Raw genomic sequence first — 20,125 nt, 5'->3', positions numbered from 1 at the left:
CATGTCAGACAGACAGTCTGCTCTCTGTGTGCAGTGCCTGCGCTGTTAATAAGGTGATGGGTGAGACGGTTGAACTGATGACAGCAAGAGAGCAAGTAGCAACTGAAAGTTTACAAAATGATTTAATCCCTTGGTTGATTCATTAGTCTTTCAGTCAATATAATATAAGAGAATGGTGGAGGGTGACAGCTTCAAATGTCCGGTTTTGTCTGACCAACAGTGCAAAAGATATTCAGTTCACGATCACAGAAAATTAAAGAAACCAGAAAATATTCACATTTCGGAAATGTGAACCACATGCTGGTAAAATATGCAAGTGGCTGGTAAATTTGCTTTCCTCACTCGCAAAAAAGAAACCTAAGAAAAAAAACTACGGTAATGGATTGAGTGGCTGGTAGATTTTGGAATCCACCATCCACAGTGGCAGATGGTCAAAAAAGTCATTTCCAATCATGATATTCTGATATCTATGAATATGTATGAAGATATTGTACATTTTCTGGAAAATGAGAACCTAATATAGCCTAGATATTTTTAACACTGCACCAGGCCAACAATATCTTCCTTTACTGCCCAAAAAAAAGTGTTTCCACTGTTTTCATTCTGCAGCAGTGCAGCAAAATGAATGACACAAGTGTCTGTGGTGAGTTCACATGTCTGTAACAACAGCAGGACAGTAGAGCGTCTGTTAGCTTAAAGGGATAGCGCACACCTGAGCGCGGTGCACAGAGAGGCAGTTAGAGCTACAACTTGTGTTGCTACCCACTCTCCCCTTGGATCTCCGCAAGTGTTCTGAGGACTCTAAAACTTCACCTGAGCCTCCATCGGCATATGGGTGAGTAGATAATGGCTGAATTTTCATTTTTGGGTGCACTATCCCTTTAACTGCTAAAGTCAGCTGAACAGGTGAAGTGAAGATAACGTTGCAGAGAGGCTACCGCTAACACACAGATAAGAGAACATCTGGTTGAAACAGATCAGAGATGCTGTTTCGGCCTCGTTCTTCTCTGTAAAGGTTGCTGGAAGTGATGTAATGTAGTCCCTGTGCAGTGGAGTGAGCAACGTGCCAGGCTCAGTTTAAAATATTGCCTGTAAAATGCTGTAATGCTTGTCAGCAAGTAGTAAATTTGGCCATGTGTGCTCCAATTAATTTGGCTCAGCTTTAACACACCAGTCATGATTTTGTTTTAATGGAAACTCAACGTCTGGCATTTGCTCCTGGTGTTTTCACCACCGTTTTGGAAGAAGGAAGTAACAGGTGCGACAGGCGAACCAGCTGTAAAAGTGACATATTATCTTTTTAAATAAGCGCTATGCAGTGGATCCAGAAAGTGATAAATATTCAAAAAAGCAGGCTAACTAAATATATAAAGAAAATTTGAAGTGTTAAATTTGAGAACGGACTCTGGTGTGGCAGTAAGTGTTCAAATGTGTCACATGTAACCACTAAATAATGATGGCTTGTGACAAACAGGATCTGAGGAGGTGACCCCAAGTAACGTCCCTGTTTGCTTCTCCTTGTTGGATCAGTTTCGGCCTTCACCACTGACCACCAGCACTGCCACTGTAGTAAGCTCACCACAGCACTGTCACAAGACTCGGTCGGATGCATGTGTGTGCGACTAATCCTGTGTCCTTACGGCAGCTAAATCATGCAGAGGGCTACGTCAGTAACAAAGGGGACTTTTATCTGAGGTGTTACATGAGAGGAAAACACAAATAGAACAGAAATAGATGAATACTAAGCATTCCTCATCACAAGGCGACCCACATAACTCATCTTGTGTCTCTGTTTTTGGTAAGATTAGAAAGAAAATACATTAACAAAAGATAAAAAAAGAACAATAGTGGGACTGAAATACTTACATTCTCCTAAATGTAAAGGTAAATAAAAAAAATACATGTCTTTTTTCTTTATCAGTCTTGTTTATTCCATCATTATATTAAAGCTCAGCACTTGCACCAATGTTTTACCTGGTAGCAATTTAAGGGTAATTTCCCCATGACACTAATTGTAGGTAAGTTGAGTTTAAGTGTGAGAGCTCCAGTGACATCAATAAGCACTTAAATCTTTCAAACATCAATACAAACGTCAACAAATACACTTGTGCTACTGTTACACTGCTGGCTACAACAAAACGGCGTGTGTTATAAATTATATAATCCTAACAGAATAATAACTTGCTTGTTGTTTTTGATAAGTTGCGTGCGTGTGTATGTGTGTATGTGTTACGTAAGAGCTGATGAAACAAAAACACAGAGAGTACTAATATGATTTAGGAGGAGGATGTCAGGAAGCAGACAACACTAATGCAATGGCTCCTGCATTAAGTCCTTAGAGACTGACCACAAGGCATTGTAAACACACACACACACACACACACACACACACACACACACACATTACTTACATTCAGCTTATAGCACTAATATATTGTTACTTTGAGGAACATTGAGAACCGGATTTGCAGTATATTGCCTGTCGATGACTGAATGACGCTCTCAGCCGTTGTGCCAAATGTTTATTATTCATTAAAGTACAATTTTTGATAAGCGGAGCCCGCAAGTCCATTTTATTTATTGTTTTAGTTGTGTGGCTGTACTTTATTTGGTTTATTTATTTAGGAAATTTTATTTAGTTATTTTACATTTAAATTCCAATGTCTGAAAAGTCTATTCTTTGAAGGGCTTTATTTGCATTATTATGCTGTTTTTACACTCAGCTTTGTTAAATAATCAATCCTGATTGGTCAGTTACAGCCTTCTAGAGTCTTTTCCCTCTGGAGAACATTGTGATGGATGCAGTTCTGACGTTTAGCGGAAGCACTTAAACAATTTTAGATCAATAAATTTGTTTCTAATTCGAAATTTTGCGTCAAATATTGATTTTTTTCATTAGTAGCCATGTAATAGGCACAATTATGTACAGTGAGCAGGTCACTATTGCGCAGTGTTTACCCTAGGATATTTTCCAGCAGTGGTGCTGAAGTGCGTTTTATTTTGCAAAGCTGGAAGATGCTTTTGACACTCACTGTACACAGTTATGGATGTCAAATTACATTTAATAAAATGTTTCCCAAACACAATATGCTGTTACAATCACTCCTGCACTTGGGGGCGGATGTAACATTTGACATCAAGTGTTTTAATCAATATTGTGACTCTAACATTGCTTGTAAAAACAACTGATGACTATTAACAAGTAGAACACAGATACAAGTTACCTACATAAAAACTGTATCGACTGGAGCACCCTTATCTGTGGGTGTATGCTATATAACCCTTGCTAGTCCCCGATTCTGGCTGCCAAAAGTAGAGATGGTGAGTTAATTGCGTATGCGGGGATTTCCAGCAACAGCAGCGTTAATCATAGGGAAAAATTGTGGAAACACCGTTACGTAATAAAACCCTTCAGGATGATTCAAGACCTCCCCCTTTCCGGCGGGTTCCTGCGTCACCCTGTCAGGGTTTATTTCGCAACAATGAGCTGCTCACAGTACGTTATCTATTACACGTTATCATTATATCAGTGGTATAAAATGGTCTCAAAATGGCAATAACATCATTTATCGCAATAATTTGTAGGACAATATATCATCCAACGAAAGTCGTTATTGTGACAGGCGAACACACACAACAATGGAGTCAAAACACACAATCATACATGCATCCATATGTGCGAAAACTCTTCTGTCTATGAATACTCCCGGTGACAAAATCCCTGTCACACTAAAAAGATGTCCTCTGTCCTCCTCCTGAAACACTTGTACCAGAAATATCCCCTCTGCTGTCTGACTGGTGACAGAACACTGCTACCCGTCAACTCACATCAGAGTTGAAAGGGAGGAAGAGGAGGAGAGGGAGAGAGAGAATCAGAGGGATGCTTTATTCCTCACTTTCCTTGGGCGTTTGCATTTATTTGGCTTGTCACCGCCTCCTCGACGGGGAGGACGACTGCCCTGAATCCTTCAGTCAGCGAAGCCCGGGGTGGAACCAGCCGCTCCGGCCGCACCCGCATCACATTAGAGACTCAGCACTGCGATCACAATGGAGGGGCCGAGGATGAAAAATACCCTGTCACTGCCAAACGGATGAATACAGGCGGAGTATAGACAGGAGAGGATATCAGTGACTGAATGTGGCACACATCGAATGTGTGTGTGTGTGTGTGTGTGTGTGTGAGCTTTGGACAGTTAAAGCTGCAGCTGCTTTGTTGTTATTTCCTGCAGCGCTGTTAAGTTCTCTTGAACAGGATTGTGTGTGTGTTTGCCTCTGTGTGTGTTTGTGTGTGTGTCTCCTTTTTTTAGGCTTTGTCGATTTCTCTGTAGGGTTTATTGTTCCGCTGACGAGGACGCATCGTCTCCCACGAGTAGCCATCAACCACACAAACATGCCCACACACACAATACAATGTCACACTAAAATAATAAGCACGTTGGTGGTAGTCAAGGCTACTTTTATGAGCATTCATGTGTCACTGGGTGTTATTTAGTTCTCTTCTGCCGAGCCTTCACGGTCACATGGAAGTGACACAGTCCCCCAATTCCTACAACGGGCTCAGCCAACACCAAAACCGCACAACACCTCCAATCTTCTAACCTAAATCTACATTCTCTATCTGAAAATTCCCCCAAATATCTAAATCTCCATCCAAACAGATGTCCTTTGGGCTTTAATCTGTAATTCATTTTAGATTTGGTAGCTGGCCTTTTCCTGGGTGATAGATCTGTGATTAGTGGAGTGGGGGCTGAATCTTCTCATTATCTTTATGCACGGTCTAATCCGGGTGCTTGCTGGTGTCTTTAGACTGGATCCTCTCTAAACCGAGCCTGCCCCATGCTGGGAGAGGCCACTGCTTTAGGGAGCTTACCCTCTCGCATACACCTCATTATGGGTGCTGGATGGGACCGGGAGGTGTCATTAGTGGCACACATCTGAGGTTCAGTGCTTTAGATTACTCTGGCAGTATATGCTTTACAAGGTGCCGTTCGGGTCGGCTCATTTTATTGGCAGAATTTTACAGAGTTTATCATTCCCCGCGTCTACGTCTAACCTTGATGCTAATACCGTTAACAAGATATCTTATAAAGCATGCTGCGTTTGGGAGAAGTCCAAAGCTGCTGTGGACACACAAGTCAAGTAATTCTCTGAATCCAATTAAAGAAAAGCTCTTCATCTCTCTGTGGTACAACATGTATGTCCGATTAAAGAAAAACGGATTATACTGAAACTAATCCTAAATCACCTCGCAAGATAAACATATAGGCCTAACCTTGAGATACGCTGGATTGTTATTTCTTGTTCTTTTCTTCATTGTGTGTGTGTGTGTGTGTGTGTGTGTGTGTGTCGGGGGAGGAATGTTATNGGATTATACTGAAACTAATCCTAAATCACCTCGCAAGATAAACATATAGGCCTAACCTTGAGATACCCTGGATTGTTATTTCTTGTTCTTTTCTTCATTGTGTGTGTGTGTGTGTGTGTGTGTGTCGGGGGAGGAATGTTATCCTTTTTAAAGCCTCACTGCAGTTTATTTTGGCACTTTTATGATATTTCATATTTTTCAGAGTAATTTCCTGACAGTGTTGATTAGTTACAAAGTTCGGCAAATATTTTTTGACAAATAATTTTGTGCTTTAGGTTAAAAAAAAGATGGTTGTTGCTAAAAGGGAAAGATGAAGTACTGTATGACTATAGTAGAAGCTGCAGGTTATACATAATCCTCCAAGCTCGTGCAGGTGAGTTGTCATGCCCCTTTGCGCCTAAGTAAAACCAATACACATTGTTGTGAGCTAGCTTGTCATCTCATTTTGTACTTTAGCTACACTGGAGATAAAATGAATGCGGGCCATTTGCTGAGCAGATGTGCTGTGGATTGAATCTTTTTACTGGATATACATACAGATATGGCGTATGGTTGTGTGAGTTGCAGGCAAAACAAGATAGTGAGCTTTCTTTTTGGAATTGTGTGGGATTGTTTCTTCAGTTTTTGGACCCAGCACAGTGCTGTGAAACTTTTTCACCAGGTTTGTGTAATATAGGTAAGTTAACATCTATAGAATACAGTAAGCTATGTAGGGTATAAGGGCGGGGACACATGCAGCGTTTTCTGTGCCCTCAAGTCCATTATTTTCAATGTAGATGCCTGGGATACATGCGAAAAAGATGGGGCATGGCTGTTGCGACACACAAGCCTTTCCGAGCGCCTGTTTTTCAGGGCACGGCGGCTGCATCCTGAGATAAATAAAGTTCAAATCATGGAACACACTGCATACCACGTGACGAGGAACAATCAATCACAGCCATCACATATCTTTCCTGTCTTCTGCAAATAAAATTTCATGATAAACATGGAGAAGTTCAGGACTACCCAGAGCTTTACATCTGTCCCACGTACAATAGGCCTAAATAGGCTTAGCACACTCTTAAAAAACAACGGCTGGGAGAAGATCAACTCTGCACTTGGGATTTCTGGAAAGTAGGCTATGATACGATGCTGGTTGTGGTTGCTTAGGAACCTCAGATGCAACCTGCCACCACGTACTCCAAAGTTGGCACAGATTAGGCACAAGAGTCGCATCTAACCTATGGCATGTTTTCCAACAGTTAAAGATGCAGCATGAGCATCTGCTAGCCGGTACTGGCAAAATGAATGCCAACAGTGTGATTAGGACCCCAAAGTGGAGGCTGTGTTATGGCTAGTTTACTTTGGATAATTTTAAATTGACCGGAAATACTGATTTAAAATTAGGGTATTTCATTAACATGTTGTTGGCTTTAACCATGGCAATGGATTATGTGTGTCTATCAACCACACCCCTTTTCTCTGATTGAGGAAGAATGTTAACCGAAAAACAGGAAGTAACACTGGCCAGAGCCGGATTTAAATAAGTATTTCAGCTCTGTTAAGACAGTCTTTTCATAGGCTGTCTATGCAGTAGAAAGATACTTTTGAAACAAATACACTTTTGAAATTGATGCTATATGACCAGAGAAAACAGAGAAAAGAGGCTGTGGTATTTGCTTTTGCCAAAGAGGTAGAAAACCTACAACTAAGAGACACAATGCCAACTGGCTGACTGGTAACACTGATCTCATATTATAGTTGTGTTACAGTAAGTTTAAAAGTGTTTATAAAAACATTTGAGGCAAGAAATAGGCAACGTAGTGACAAAATCTTGGTTTATATTAAAACAACAGAGTGTAGTTTTTAGTGTTTGAGCTCAGTTTTTCCAGCCTCTGTTTTCAATGTGCAGGAAACAGTGTGGCGCCCACTTCCTGTTCACAAATTCTTGTTATTACAGCTAAACAGGGCACTAAAATATGTTTCTATAGATCATTGTAGGTGAGAAATAGGCAATGCAGTAACAATTCTTGGTCTATATTTGATCAGCATTGCCTAGTTTTAACATTTGGTCGGCGTTTCGTGTGAGTTTGAGAGAGAGCAGCAGGTCTGCCTTTCGATCCACTTTGATGTACTCTTTGTGTCTGTGGTGGCAGCACGGGTGGCATGCAATACAAAAATGTGGGCGTACAGCCAGAGAAACTCCAATGAATGACACCTTTTACATCATCTGGCAGAGTTTCACCGGAAAGGGAGCAGGGAGATCTAGGCACCGGTTAAATAGAGAATAGTTTACCACAGTTCATTTGCACAGACAACCCACATTATTATGATACAAAGCTGTTTGAAAATCAGTGAAGCACTCTTGTACGTGCACGGCTGATGGTCTTTGGTTGTACATCCCGATTAGACCTCAGTGACATCCTCCATTATCTTTGCCTACTACTGTAGGCTAATCTCAAAAGGACAGTGTCACAGTGCATGCTGCTTGCTGTCACACAACGTAACATGCTCGACACACAGGCCCATTTTTCACTCCCTGTAGCTAACGAAGTTAACATGTAGCTTCCACAACAACAGGCTATGACCAGGTTAAGGTTGATTTTCCATGGTATACCACACTGTACAATGACATGTCGCTGTCATGTATGCGGGAAGCAGATGGGGAGAAAGTGGGACTGTGTATGGGAAGGGGAGGAGTGGATCACTGGGAATGATCCATTGAACATCCATAATCTATCTTCCTATGACAGAGCACACGGAGCAGAAACCAATTAGCTGCGCGTCCCATCGGAAATGGAGAAGCAGATACGATAAAAGATGAGCCCACAGCCGCAAGCTACAGGGCAAGTTACAATTAACCTCCCCCTTACACACACACGAATGAGTGTACACACACAGCCATCCTACACACCTGCTGTGGTGTCGATGATAAACCTGGGGCAGGTTGTGGTAGACTGTAATGACCCAAAGCAACACTCGGTCACTAGGGATGCCAGGTAGAAATTTAGGTCACTAGCTATTACCATTATTTTACTCTTTCTCTGTCTCCTCCTCATTTATCTCCCTCTGTGAATGAAGTCGTCCCCTTATATATAAATCTCAAGTCTTACCCTCTACTTTCTTCCTGCCTGTTTGTTTTTTCCATCCTCCTCTCCCTCCTCCCTACCTGGCTGCCTGGCATAGGTGTGGCCAGCAACATTTCAACAAGGACTGGAACAAGGTCACACACAGATACACACTTCCCACACACACACGCCGTGCAGAGTAAACACACACATAGGGCTGCTGGGGCAAGGTCACACAAGCTGTGATTTGGGGTTGTGCTGCGGGAGGTGAAAAGAGAAAGAGGAAATGAGGAGTCGGGAGGAAGACGGAGAGAGGTTTGATGATGGACGGAAAATTATTTCCTCGCATCAAGCCTGATGTAACGACCCACTACACCATTCTCTCCCTATCTTCCTCGCTCTCTGATGCTATCTGCTCCCGCTGAGAGGGAGGGATGGAGAGAGAATGAGCAATAGATAGAGACGGGACAAAAACACACAGAGAGTGTGTGTGTGTATATAAATGAATAATGGATGTTAGGTGCAGATTTAGACCCCGGTTTGACCTATTAGTCACAAAATAAGTCGTCATTCTCGCAATACACCCCCATTAGCTGAAACTTATGCGTCGCGGTACATCGGCCCCCCTGATGTGTACGAGAGTGTGTTTTCATGTGAGGTACGTGTTTGAATGGCAGCACGCTAACTACCTGGCCATGCCACCCCCTTTAGATTCCCCTCCCTCCTCCCACACGTTGCCCCCGGTAACAGGAGGAAGAGGTGGGGGTGTGTGTGTGTGGGGGGGTGGATAGTGACCATCTGTCAGTGGCCCGGAGATCAATGGAACTGGAGGGGAGGTGGGAGGGAGGGAGGGGGAGGGGGGGGGGAGTGGTGCAAGGCTAAATATGTGGCCCACTGTGACCGGAGCCTGACTCAATATGCAGCCGTTTTATTTACCGAGTGAAAACACACACCCCACGAGCCACACTCACACGGCCTTTAATAACGAATGGATGATTTTTCGGCCCGAGCCAGGAGATGCTGAGGCTGTGGTGCTGATATGAAGCGCCCAATTTAGGCTCTAACTACCACACAGATACGTGCATACATGTGTGATTTCAGTTTCAAAAACAGGATGATAGAGTTAGAGATAGAAAACCTGCAAGGCAGCGATATACTGAGAGGAGAAGGAGGGAGGCAACTGATAGGTTAATATATATCTAGCTCACTGTGGCAGTGGGTCAAATGAGACTAGGACAAAACGCTCCAGTGCTGGCTAATGAATCAACAACAAAACAATGTCAGCCCTCTGGAACTGCTTACTTCAGCTGCTTCGTGGGAGCACACAGAGCTAGTAGACACACATCCACACATATAAATACAACGTAAATCAATTTCACACATATACACAAGGCGCTTTTGACTGCTACAGTGATGTAAACACGGGGATTTTCGCCACCTACAGAGCGAGGGACCTCGTCATCGTATAGTGAAAAACACGCTGACAATACGCTCTGCTGCAATAGAGACTGAACTCATTTAAAATTCACTGTTGATGCCGGGGCTACAGCCAGACCTGGAGGGAACGGTTTGGGTGTAAAGAGGGGAGGATGTTTATCTTATTCGATGTCCACTAAATCAATAAGTAAGTGTTGTTAACATGTTGACATAAATGTACCCCGTCCTAAGTGGTGTCATGCTTGAATCTGTGTGTTTTCATGTAAAATAGAGATAAAAAAGCAGAAATTACCGAGCATTTGGCTGAAGAGCAGCTGCTCCAGGTCTCCCAGAACCGTCACCACCAACTCTGGATCCACCTTCAGGAAGCTCTTATCGTCTTCTCCTTCTACCCCCTTCCTCTCTTTCTTCTCCTCTGTTGACAGGGCTGCAGATCTCACCTTCTCCCCTAGTTTCTTACCATTAGTCCCAGTATTCCCAGCTCCATTGGAGTTAGCCTTAGTTGGGGGGTCTGCAGGGTCTGTGTCTACACTCTGGCCTGCCTCAGAGGCCTTGCTGATGGGCTTGACCTCGGCATAAGGTCCCCGTGGTTTACCAGGGGCTGGGATTCGACTCGGCTTGCCCCCGTTTGAAGTCGCGGACGGGGAGCAGAAAGGTTTGGGCTTCCCCTGGAAAAGAGACTGTTCGGACTTTGATAGGGTCCGTGAAAGTGGTGGTCTCCCACCCCCAGCCTGTCCTGCCTTAGTCTGGCCCGGCTTGTTGGTGCCAGTGCCAGGCCGGCTCGTATCGTCACTCCAGCGGGGAGACTGGTACAGGTGCAGCTTCTTCTCAGCATCAGTGAGCACACACAAGTTGTTTAGTGATCGTTGCTTGCGTAGCCTGGACGGATTGGGGATTGGGATAGGGATAGATCCAGAGGAGGGCCGGTAGACCTTGAGCTCTGACCCGGAGGGACGTGACGGTCCCTGGGGCAGAGCGGAGGGCTTGGCCGGGGGCTTCCTAGAGGCCATGGCCTGGGCTGAAGTTTCCTGGCAGGAGACAGCAGCAGACCTCAGGTCCAGTTCTCTGGGCTTGGCCGTCATGCTAATGTTAGCCACATTAGCCTCCAGCATCCCTCCTGCGGAGAGCCAAGCAACAGCATCAGTGACACACTCTGAGATACACACAAGCAGACTGAAAGAAATGGAGGGAGAAAAGGGGAGAAGGAAAGGTGTGAAAACGCAGAGACTGTCTGGTTCACCCTCCCTCTCTGCCTCCCTGTCGCCAGTGGGTCCAGACTCCCCGCCGTGTGAGACTGTGGGTTCACCCCTCTGTTGAAAATGACGAGTGGGTTAGTAGAGTGGCAGCAGCAGTCACCCTTACTCACTGCTGGTAATCCATGGATCTGCAGATCTGTCTCCAGTGCCTAAATCCACTTCCTCACAGCGTGTCTGCGGCTCTCTGTGCCACAATAGCGCAGCTAGAATAAAACACAGCAGCGACCAGCCTCTTTCTCTGTCTGCCTCTCTGCTTCTCCCTCGCTCTGTACTCCCTCCTGCTTGCCAGGCGAGCAGCAGCCGACTGACAGGAGAAACAGTCGCAGCGGCAACAGCAACACCCCCTCCCCTCCTCTTTCTCTCCTCCCCTCAACCTCTCCCTCACTCTGTGGTTTGCTCACTCTACCCCCGCTGGCTCATTCACCCTCCCTCTCTTTCTTACTCCTCTATCCTTCCCTCCTTCGTTCTTGTTGTCTCTCTTTCTCTCTCCTCCCACTGGCTGATTCACCCGCCAATCCTCTATCTCTTTCTCGCAAACACGCACCGCAGATGCTGTGTTATGCTGAACACCAGAGAAGGAAGAAAAGAAAGAAAGAAAGACAGAAAAAAAGAACAACAGAGAAACATTTATATTGAGCTCAGCTGTCTGTGACTCAAATGATCTCAATGCCAAATATTGCAGCCAGAATAAAGACCCCCAACACACACACATGCACATCAAATCATTCATAATCACATTAGCTGCTCTATTCATCCATTCACATTCAGATTTTCTTATGTGCCCTAATCACAAGGGGCCCACCCATGATTAAGCTGATTCAAATTATCTGTAAAACAGCCGTGACTGCAGGATCAGCTCAGAAGAGGAGAACAGGACACACATTTACCAGCTCCTAATGCACAACCAGATAGGTCACTCACTAATTATGCTTCAATTAGTCGCCAACAGACCTCAAATCACCATCACACCCCCTCCCCACCTGCACCACATTACCTCTCTACGCATCTCCATTGCTCTTTTGTCATTTCCTCCTTTCCTTTCCTCCCGTCCTCCAGACCTACAGTATGCGGCCCAACCCCCCCTTCCAGTTAACAGAAGCACAGGCCATTAAGTTTTGCAGGGTATAGATTCATCACAATCTCATCCATCCCTTCAGTGTTTTAAAACAAGCACACGTGCACATGTTTGGGTGTGTGAATGAGTTTTGGTGTCACTATATTTTTGTTAGTCCTCCACTGCATGAGTGTGAGTGTGAGTGTGTGTGTGCGTGGGTCTGTCTCTACGAGTGTGTCACATTGATGAGACAGGCTCGGAGAAGCCAAAGCTCCAATCCAGGGACTCGGTTAGCTCTGGCACGGTCAACTACGTCATCTCGTCGCTCTGGACATCCCATCTCAATCGGCACAGCACACAGGCGGAGCTCCTCTTTATTATTTCGTTTTTTCACTCGGTCGTCATCTCAGATCCTTCGCTTCAAATGCTTACAGAGTCTATTCCTGTAATTCCTCGAAGCACACAGAGCTGGGTGGAGATCCCATAAGAGAGGGATGTTAAAGGAACGCTTCGTCGCCCAAATGACAATTTGTGTAACAATTACTCACCCTGTGTTAGGGTGAATTTGTGAAGAAAACTTTGTTTTTCTCATGTGCTTCTGATGAAAAAAGAATCCAAAGACGGACAAGACTGTTGGTGAACTGAAGTCATAGGGGTCCGTGTGTAACAACAGCAAAACTATAGCAAATAATCCATTTACAAACTCCCACACTCTCGCAGTGTAATCCAAGTAATCCAGTCCAGTACTTCCAAAACAGAAACGGCTGTCTGATGGGAAACTAAACTGTAAAACTTACCTATGCACTTTTCAAAGCCAGACTCCATTGACAAATCCAGTAATTTTACCTCACAGAACATGGGGGCTGCTGGTCTACCGCTGCCTCGATCAGGAAGTTTGTTTGTGCTATCATGTGACTTTTGAGTTTGATAGGGTAAGTTCGGATTCAGCAAAGTCACACAAATCCACTGATCAAGGCAGCGGCAGACCAGCAACTCCCGTGTTGAGCGAAGTAAAATTACAGTTTATGTCATGAAGTGAACAGAGCATGGATACGTTTCCCATTAGAAAAGAGCTGTCTCTGTTTGGGAAGCATATGACAACAGATGTTTGCGGACTCCTATGACTTAAATTCATTAAGTCTTCTCCTTTTTTGGGGTCATGCAAGGAAAGCAAAGTTTTCTTTACAAATTCAATGTAACACAATGATCATTTGGTGGGTGGGTCCTTTAACAGAGACAGAGAAATAGTTTGTTGTCGTCATTTCTCATCTGCCTTTATTCCCATTACAGGTAATCATGATGACAGTGCATAAAACGAACTTTTAGCCCATCATTAGTTATTAACAATCAATACAACTGTAGAATTTGTTTTTGTGTATTAATGCATCCTGTCTGCATACAGGTCTTTTAGCTCTGTGCTCTGGCTGTATACCATTAGTGCACTTTCTCCCAAGCAGCAGTGCCTGCAGCTGTGATGTTATCAGGTCTCAAACTGTTAGCAGTAGTATTCAAACAAGCTGGCTGTTGGGCTAATGCCCATTTTCTGTTACATTTGCATAAATCGGTTGACACTAAACCAGAGCGAAAACAAGCGCTGTCCTGTTTGCCCACATTCCACACTCAGTATTAGATAGGTGCTTTAAAACAGCTCATTTTCCAATAGCAACCAAACTGGCGCCAATTGAGCCCAAAAATGACGACGACACGCATTAAGGTACGTGCGCAGTGACAACCTAACATCCATCTGGCCTTGAATGAGTGTGTGTAATACAGGAGCTCAGCGGCAGACAAAAACACAGACGTACATTGGCTGTTTTATTGTGTAAAGGCCAAAGCCATTAATTAGAAGCAGCTAGCTTTAATAAAGGGCCAATGTTGAGGTGGTTATGCCACACCGAGGCCAGGGCTGCGTGGTGACAGTTATGGGGGCTCTGGGGGCCGGTAGCAGGCCAGTAGGGGGGTAAGGGATGTAATTTAAGGCTAATAGGTGCTGCACGTCAGCTCTTATACCTCCCTGATGAGGGATTAAGGTGAGTCAAACGAGAGTGGCCGCGTACAAGGCGGGTCTGTGTGGCGCACGGATGCATGTGGGGCAAAGACACGCGTCAGTGCTCTTGAAAGCACGTATACACACAGGTAAAAGTGTGTGTTGGCAGCACACAGCTACTTGTTTGTTCCAGTACTCGTCTCTCTGGCTCCACAGTCTAATCACTTTAATATATGGCCGATGTAAACATATATTCTCTCACCCTCTTTCTGCTAAGTCTCTCTCCCTCTCTCCACACACACACACACACACACACACACACACAGAGCACGCTGTCTGTGCAGGGTGTCTGACTGACCTGAGCAATCTGGCCTGACATCAGAGAAGCTGGCAGAGTGTGATGAGTGCCAGTGCTCAGTATTAGCCTACACATTCATCTCAAAGCAGACTCACACATTCAGTGCGTAACAGAAGTGTGTGTGTGTGTGTGTGTGTGTGTGTGTACACGTTTGTGGGCTGACCGCAGTGGTAGGTGGGAAATTTGCTGTGATGACGGGCAAACAGTTCCACACACACATAAAGACACTTTTAAGCAAAGGTTAGTAAAGGTAAAGGTAGGAGAGACAGGTAGACAGAGATACAGGTATGAATGGCTATATTGAAAACACAGATTTTAATAGAAGGAGACAGACGGACAGAGAGACAGACAGGCAGAGAGAAGCAGGGTGTTTCTGTACTTTGCATGAGCAAATTTGCCCTAGCATCTCTAAACAGGTAGGAACAGATTCGCCACTATATTTCTGCAGTGCAGTCATGTGAAGTAGCCAGTAGGACACACAAACACAGACACTGTGCGGCGCATTATATGCATGTTTACAAGGTTACACAAGGTCTCCAGCTTTGAAAGGAAAAGTACTGCGAAAGCAGACTGCCGCTTTGGATGCAACTAATTGTATCAGAGCGACTTAAACTATAAGAGGAACGATTCCCACTCGGCTAAGCAGATGGCCTGCATTCTCGCTTTCACCCACTCCCTGTTGTCGCCTACTCCCTCTTGGTTCCTCTTGTTTTGCCTTTTTATGTCAAAGTATAAGGGAAAAAATAGTTGTTCTAAAGATGAGACAAGCGCGAACGGGGCGGAGAAGTGAGAGGAAAGTGAGTGTGACTGAGAATAGAAAATGAAGAAAAGGGGAGCGAGTCAGAACAGAGCAGACACCATGAAGGAAGCCTACTGGATGCTGCTCGTGAGGAAAAAGAAGAATGTAAGAAAACTTTATAGCAGAAAACAAGGCAAAGAAGAAAGTGAGAGGAGAAGGAGGAGGAGGAGGAGAAGGAAGAGGAAGGATCGCTGTATGTGTGCCAGAGGAGCAGAGGAAGCCTGTAAGACAGAGAGGGGATATCCTGCCTCACCGCCTCGCCACTTCTGCTATGTTTGCTTGTGTCCACTAACACGCTAACGCATAGGGTCCACAGGACACACTGATGAATACCAGACCATGACACACACGTACACAAGGGAGAGGCTCACGCAGTGACACACACTCTGGTACAGCACCAACACAATACCATGGCTTTTAATGTCCTGTTTACACACAAAAATACTGAGGCGACACTCTGATGCATACAGTGTGTGGCTTCCTCGTCTGAGTCAAAAATGTAAGTGTGAATGAGAGGAGGGAGGTTCGGTGGTCTGATGATGCGCAGCATGAGTCACCAGCTTAAGCATTTGGACAATTCAGCCACTTCTATCCATGGTAATAGTGCGAGTGTATCACTCATACCAGCGCCTGATTCCGGAGGCGCAAATGTTAATCCAACAAAAACACCATTCTCTCTCTCACAGAGCGAATGTCACACACTCATCGTGAATCACGCGCAGCTGAGAGCTGCAAAACATCAACTGCCATCCGGCGGATGTTAAAGAAGAAGAAGAAGAAGAATTTGTGTGTTTTAAAAGCTATCACTCTTTGTAGGCGCTTCCTCAGTGTTGACATTCTCAGCACACTTCCCAGGGGTATCCCACAATGCTGTGCTGCAGAGGCTGGTTGCTTAGTTACAGCGTGGTGTGCATACGGCAGCCATGGATATCGTCAGTGTATGAGTGTGTGAGTGTGTGAGCTTGTGTAATTGTGCCTCTGTCGGCAGAAAAAAACCCTGCCGTTGCAAAAATCAGATGGGATAAAAAATCAAAAATTTGAATATAAAGATTTATAATGAAGTCAACATGAACACATGAATCTGTGGCATCAATCTTGACTCTAGAAGCATGTGTTAAGATTCATGTGTGGTTGATTCTCCACAGGTTAATCATTTAAAAGATAGATGTCTTCAGGACTCTGTTCCTACGTGCGTGTGCGTGTGTGTGTGTGTGTGTGTGTGTGGTCCCACAGAGAGGTTACACACATGACTGACTCCATAACTCGACTCCCTGGGTCGGGAGTCACCCCAGAGGTCAAAAAGGATCTTGAGTGTGTGCACTCATTCACCCATTCCTCAATTCACCCGTGTCCCTCCTTTCTTTCCTCCTTTATCTCTCGCTCTATCTAATGCAGACATAGGAAGGAAGGAAATGTCCCTGGAGGGAGAGAAAAGGGGGAGGAGGAGGAGGAGGAGACAGGAGGAGGTGGCAGCTCTGTCTTAGTGCATCGCCACACAACGGGTGGATGGCTCATTGTGTGAGACGAATGGGGGAATGAGAAGCCTCTGAGTGCGTCTGAGAATTTTTACGTACTCATTCACACGTGTATATCCACATGTTCCTTTCTGCTCACGTATGGATTATGTGCATTCATGTGCACTCACTTTCCCACAGTCATGTGATGTCTTCGCCACAGCTGTAGTCAAGTCCGCCTAAACTGACACCAAGTCAGGATCAAGACCAGGGGGGATCAAGACCAAGACAAGACCGAGACTTTGAGGGGTCGAGATCAAGACAAAGAGACAAATAATTCAGACAATGAAAAGTCCCTGCAGGTGTGGTCTTAACTGTCCTTGAAATATGATCCAGAGTCCTCGCTGTCTGAGACTGAGAAAAGACCGAAGAAAAATGCCTTCAATTCTGAGATAAGACCTTCAAGAAATGGTCTTGACACAGTTCACGAGACAAAAAACGATCAGCACTACAACACTGCTTCCCCATCAAACTCCCAAACATAAAAAACTAGGCCATCCCTTCAGCTGTCCCCGGCACTGGACTACAGAACTCCTGACAGGCCACAGTTAGGGTCAAATCAAAAGTAAGCCATGACATTAAACCCTAAATAGTGATTACTGCCTCACTCCTGGTGATGAGTGAGGACATAATCTAGTCCACGCTTATGTCTGATCATCTTCCCAAAGCTACTAAACCACTCATAACTGTCCGACGCCAACTCGGCATATGTCTCTCTGATTAGATTGGCCCAAAGAGGATTACGCACTGTCTAAGAGTAGATGCAGCTGGGGTTATCAAAATGCTATCCACTTCGACACTATCCAGGGGCATTAAAGGGATGGCGAGCATGAAATTTATAAACTGCAAGCTGATTTCATGCCTTCATTACTAAAGATTTGCTGACTTCTTCTATTATAAAAGTGGATGGCACAAGGCGGGTTCAAAAAGTACTTCTCTATGTAAAGGGAGGTCTGCAGGACAAAGCTGCCCTTCAACATGATTGAAAAAATAAAAATATACTGTGTCTCTACTTGTGCTCTTTTACACTGTATATGTTGTAGACTCATCTTTTATGTCTATTCCAATTGCATACAAGCTGTAAATCAGTATGTAATAGCCTTGAGTTTATAATAGAAAAGACTTTAAATAGTAAAAACTGCTGCCTTTACAGCTATTTCCGTTGGCTATAAAAAGTGCAACACTCTCTGGGGTGAATTCAGGAAGGGGTTGTGCAACGTTTGGGTCGCTAAGCCTGCACAGATAAGACAAAAAGAAACTGTAGTATTCTCAAAGCACCCACAAAGAGTGAAATGGACACGTAACCATGCTGCCAACCACATAGTGTCTGTGCTCCCAAGCTATGCACATATTTAAATGAGGTAATATGCATACATTTAGGGCTAAATTGGCCCCTTTCTATGCAAATGAGCCTCATTGCTAAAACAGTCCAGTTCTTAAAGATCAGCGCTTAGAGCCACACACAGGTACAGTGAAATTGTTAGTGTCTATAGGGAGCTGGTGGTAACTGAAGCACATTTATAAGGGGCTGTCATGCCGAGATTTTCCAGCGATGATTGAAAATCTTACAATTAAAACTAGAAATCAAATATATTATGATACATGCAATTCAACAGCATCAAAAACTACACACTCCAAATTGACCATAAAGTTGAATCAACACCTCTTTTTAACATTTTCAACAAAAACAGGATATTATAAAGTTATCTAACCTTCTTGAAAGGATGATTTATTGCCAGACTGTTGTATTAGACTGCTGTTCAGTTTTAGTTAAGTTTATACTGTATAATGAACTGGCAACTGAGCGTATGGTATATATAAAAACGTTCTCAAACGTTTTCTGTCATATCCCCCTTTAGAAGCCAAAACAAGTTCATGCCCTCAACCACAGTTTGTTTGTCAATCCTTAAAATAAAATTTAAAAAAAGGATCCATGTTGAACTTTTTAGTGCAATAAAGGCCAGCATGATAGCATCAACAAACTCTTTTTGTTTATTTTTCCTACATAAATCGTGTTCATTCAACTTTGTTTCACTCTTATTACATCCCTGATCATCCACGACCCACCTGCAGAGGCTCTGTAGCCCTGTTTCCACCAAACACTTTGGATGTGGTACCTTTGGATACAAAAGTAACCCTTCAGGCATGGTACAGAGACCCTTGCGTTTCCACCGCAAACAGTACTCTTAAATGTGGGCAGGGTTGTTGTCACTCACTGCTCCGTCCAGCACTCACTGTATTTCCTTGTTACCGGTGACAAAGAAGGAAGGCTGCGCCTCGTTTATCGTCCACAGAACGAGGCTGCATGCCGACATTTCCAGAACAAAAAAAAATTAATCGATATAAACACTTGAAGATCCACTCATTACTAAAAGTGTAAGTCATATAAAAACCAAAGTGATGGTCAAGTTGTCATTTGGAATATTTAAGATGTGCTGATTGAGTCACGTTGTCAACTCATGCTTTGAGTAACATTACAAGTTAGCCTTCCACCTTAAAAGTCGCCGGCAGTCGGCCTTTTGAATCAAGTCATTTTTTTCTCAGACTGCAGCTGCTGCAAGAGGAAGCAAAACTGTCTTTTAATAGTTACAGTCTACTAATAAAACTTTCCACAGTATGAACAGTGGTTACATGAGCCTCAAAATCAGCCACAACTCAGCCCTGAGCAGAGAGACCGTCCTCTATTGACCAATCAGACTGCAGTGTTCACAGCTCCACCTTTTAGTACCAGATCTGTGTGCTAGGTACCCCAACAGAGGGGGGACCAAAAATGGGTACAGTGTGGAACAGTTCCATTGGTACCATCCACAACTTTTCACAGTGGAAACGGCAAAAAAGCGCACCGAACCAAACTGAACTGTACTGGTCGGTGGAAACGGGCCTTATGACTCTCCCGGGGGGACCCTTTCAACTGTTTGAGAACCACTGCATTAAGGCAAATGGGGCCATTATTAAATTCAGTATAACACAGTGCAAGTTGGCTCATGGCCACTGAATGCAATTTTTGGCTCGCCTTGGAAAACACATCATAAAATCTCTGCTCCAGGTTGTGTGACTGTTTCAAATGAACACATGCCAGTTTATTTTAAAATAACGTGTCAATCTCACACCTGGCAAGTCCAACTGTTATTGTTTTCTACCTGTGAATGTCAGTGTCAGACGAAGGAGGATGTGGGATGCTGTGCTGTGTTTCATATCCTCATGAACAGAGTTCTCAGACCAGATGTACACATGACCTCCCCAAGGTTTGGAGGCGCTTGTACAGTACGTGCATGTATGTGTGTGTGTGTGTGTGTGTGTGTGTGTTT

General features: G+C 44.3%; 1 protein-coding gene across 8 annotated transcripts in view; it reads right to left on the bottom strand.

The window, feature by feature from the left end:
• The window catches only part of LOC126403408 (neuron navigator 1-like), a 150,048-nt gene that overhangs the window by 88,180 nt on the left and 41,743 nt on the right, over positions 1-20,125 (bottom strand). For all 8 annotated transcript variants that reach the window (XM_050066050.1, XM_050066051.1, XM_050066052.1 and 5 more), the window contains exon 6: positions 10,142-10,966. In XM_050066050.1, coding sequence (XP_049922007.1) covers positions 10,142-10,966 — 825 coding nt within the window. The remainder of the gene's footprint in view (positions 1-10,141; positions 10,967-20,125) is intronic.

This window comes from Epinephelus moara, chromosome 16, assembly GCF_006386435.1.
Source record: "Epinephelus moara isolate mb chromosome 16, YSFRI_EMoa_1.0, whole genome shotgun sequence".
Classification (NCBI taxonomy): Eukaryota; Metazoa; Chordata; class Actinopteri; order Perciformes; family Serranidae; genus Epinephelus; species Epinephelus moara.
This window is presented reverse-complemented; position numbering and strand designations above follow the sequence as displayed.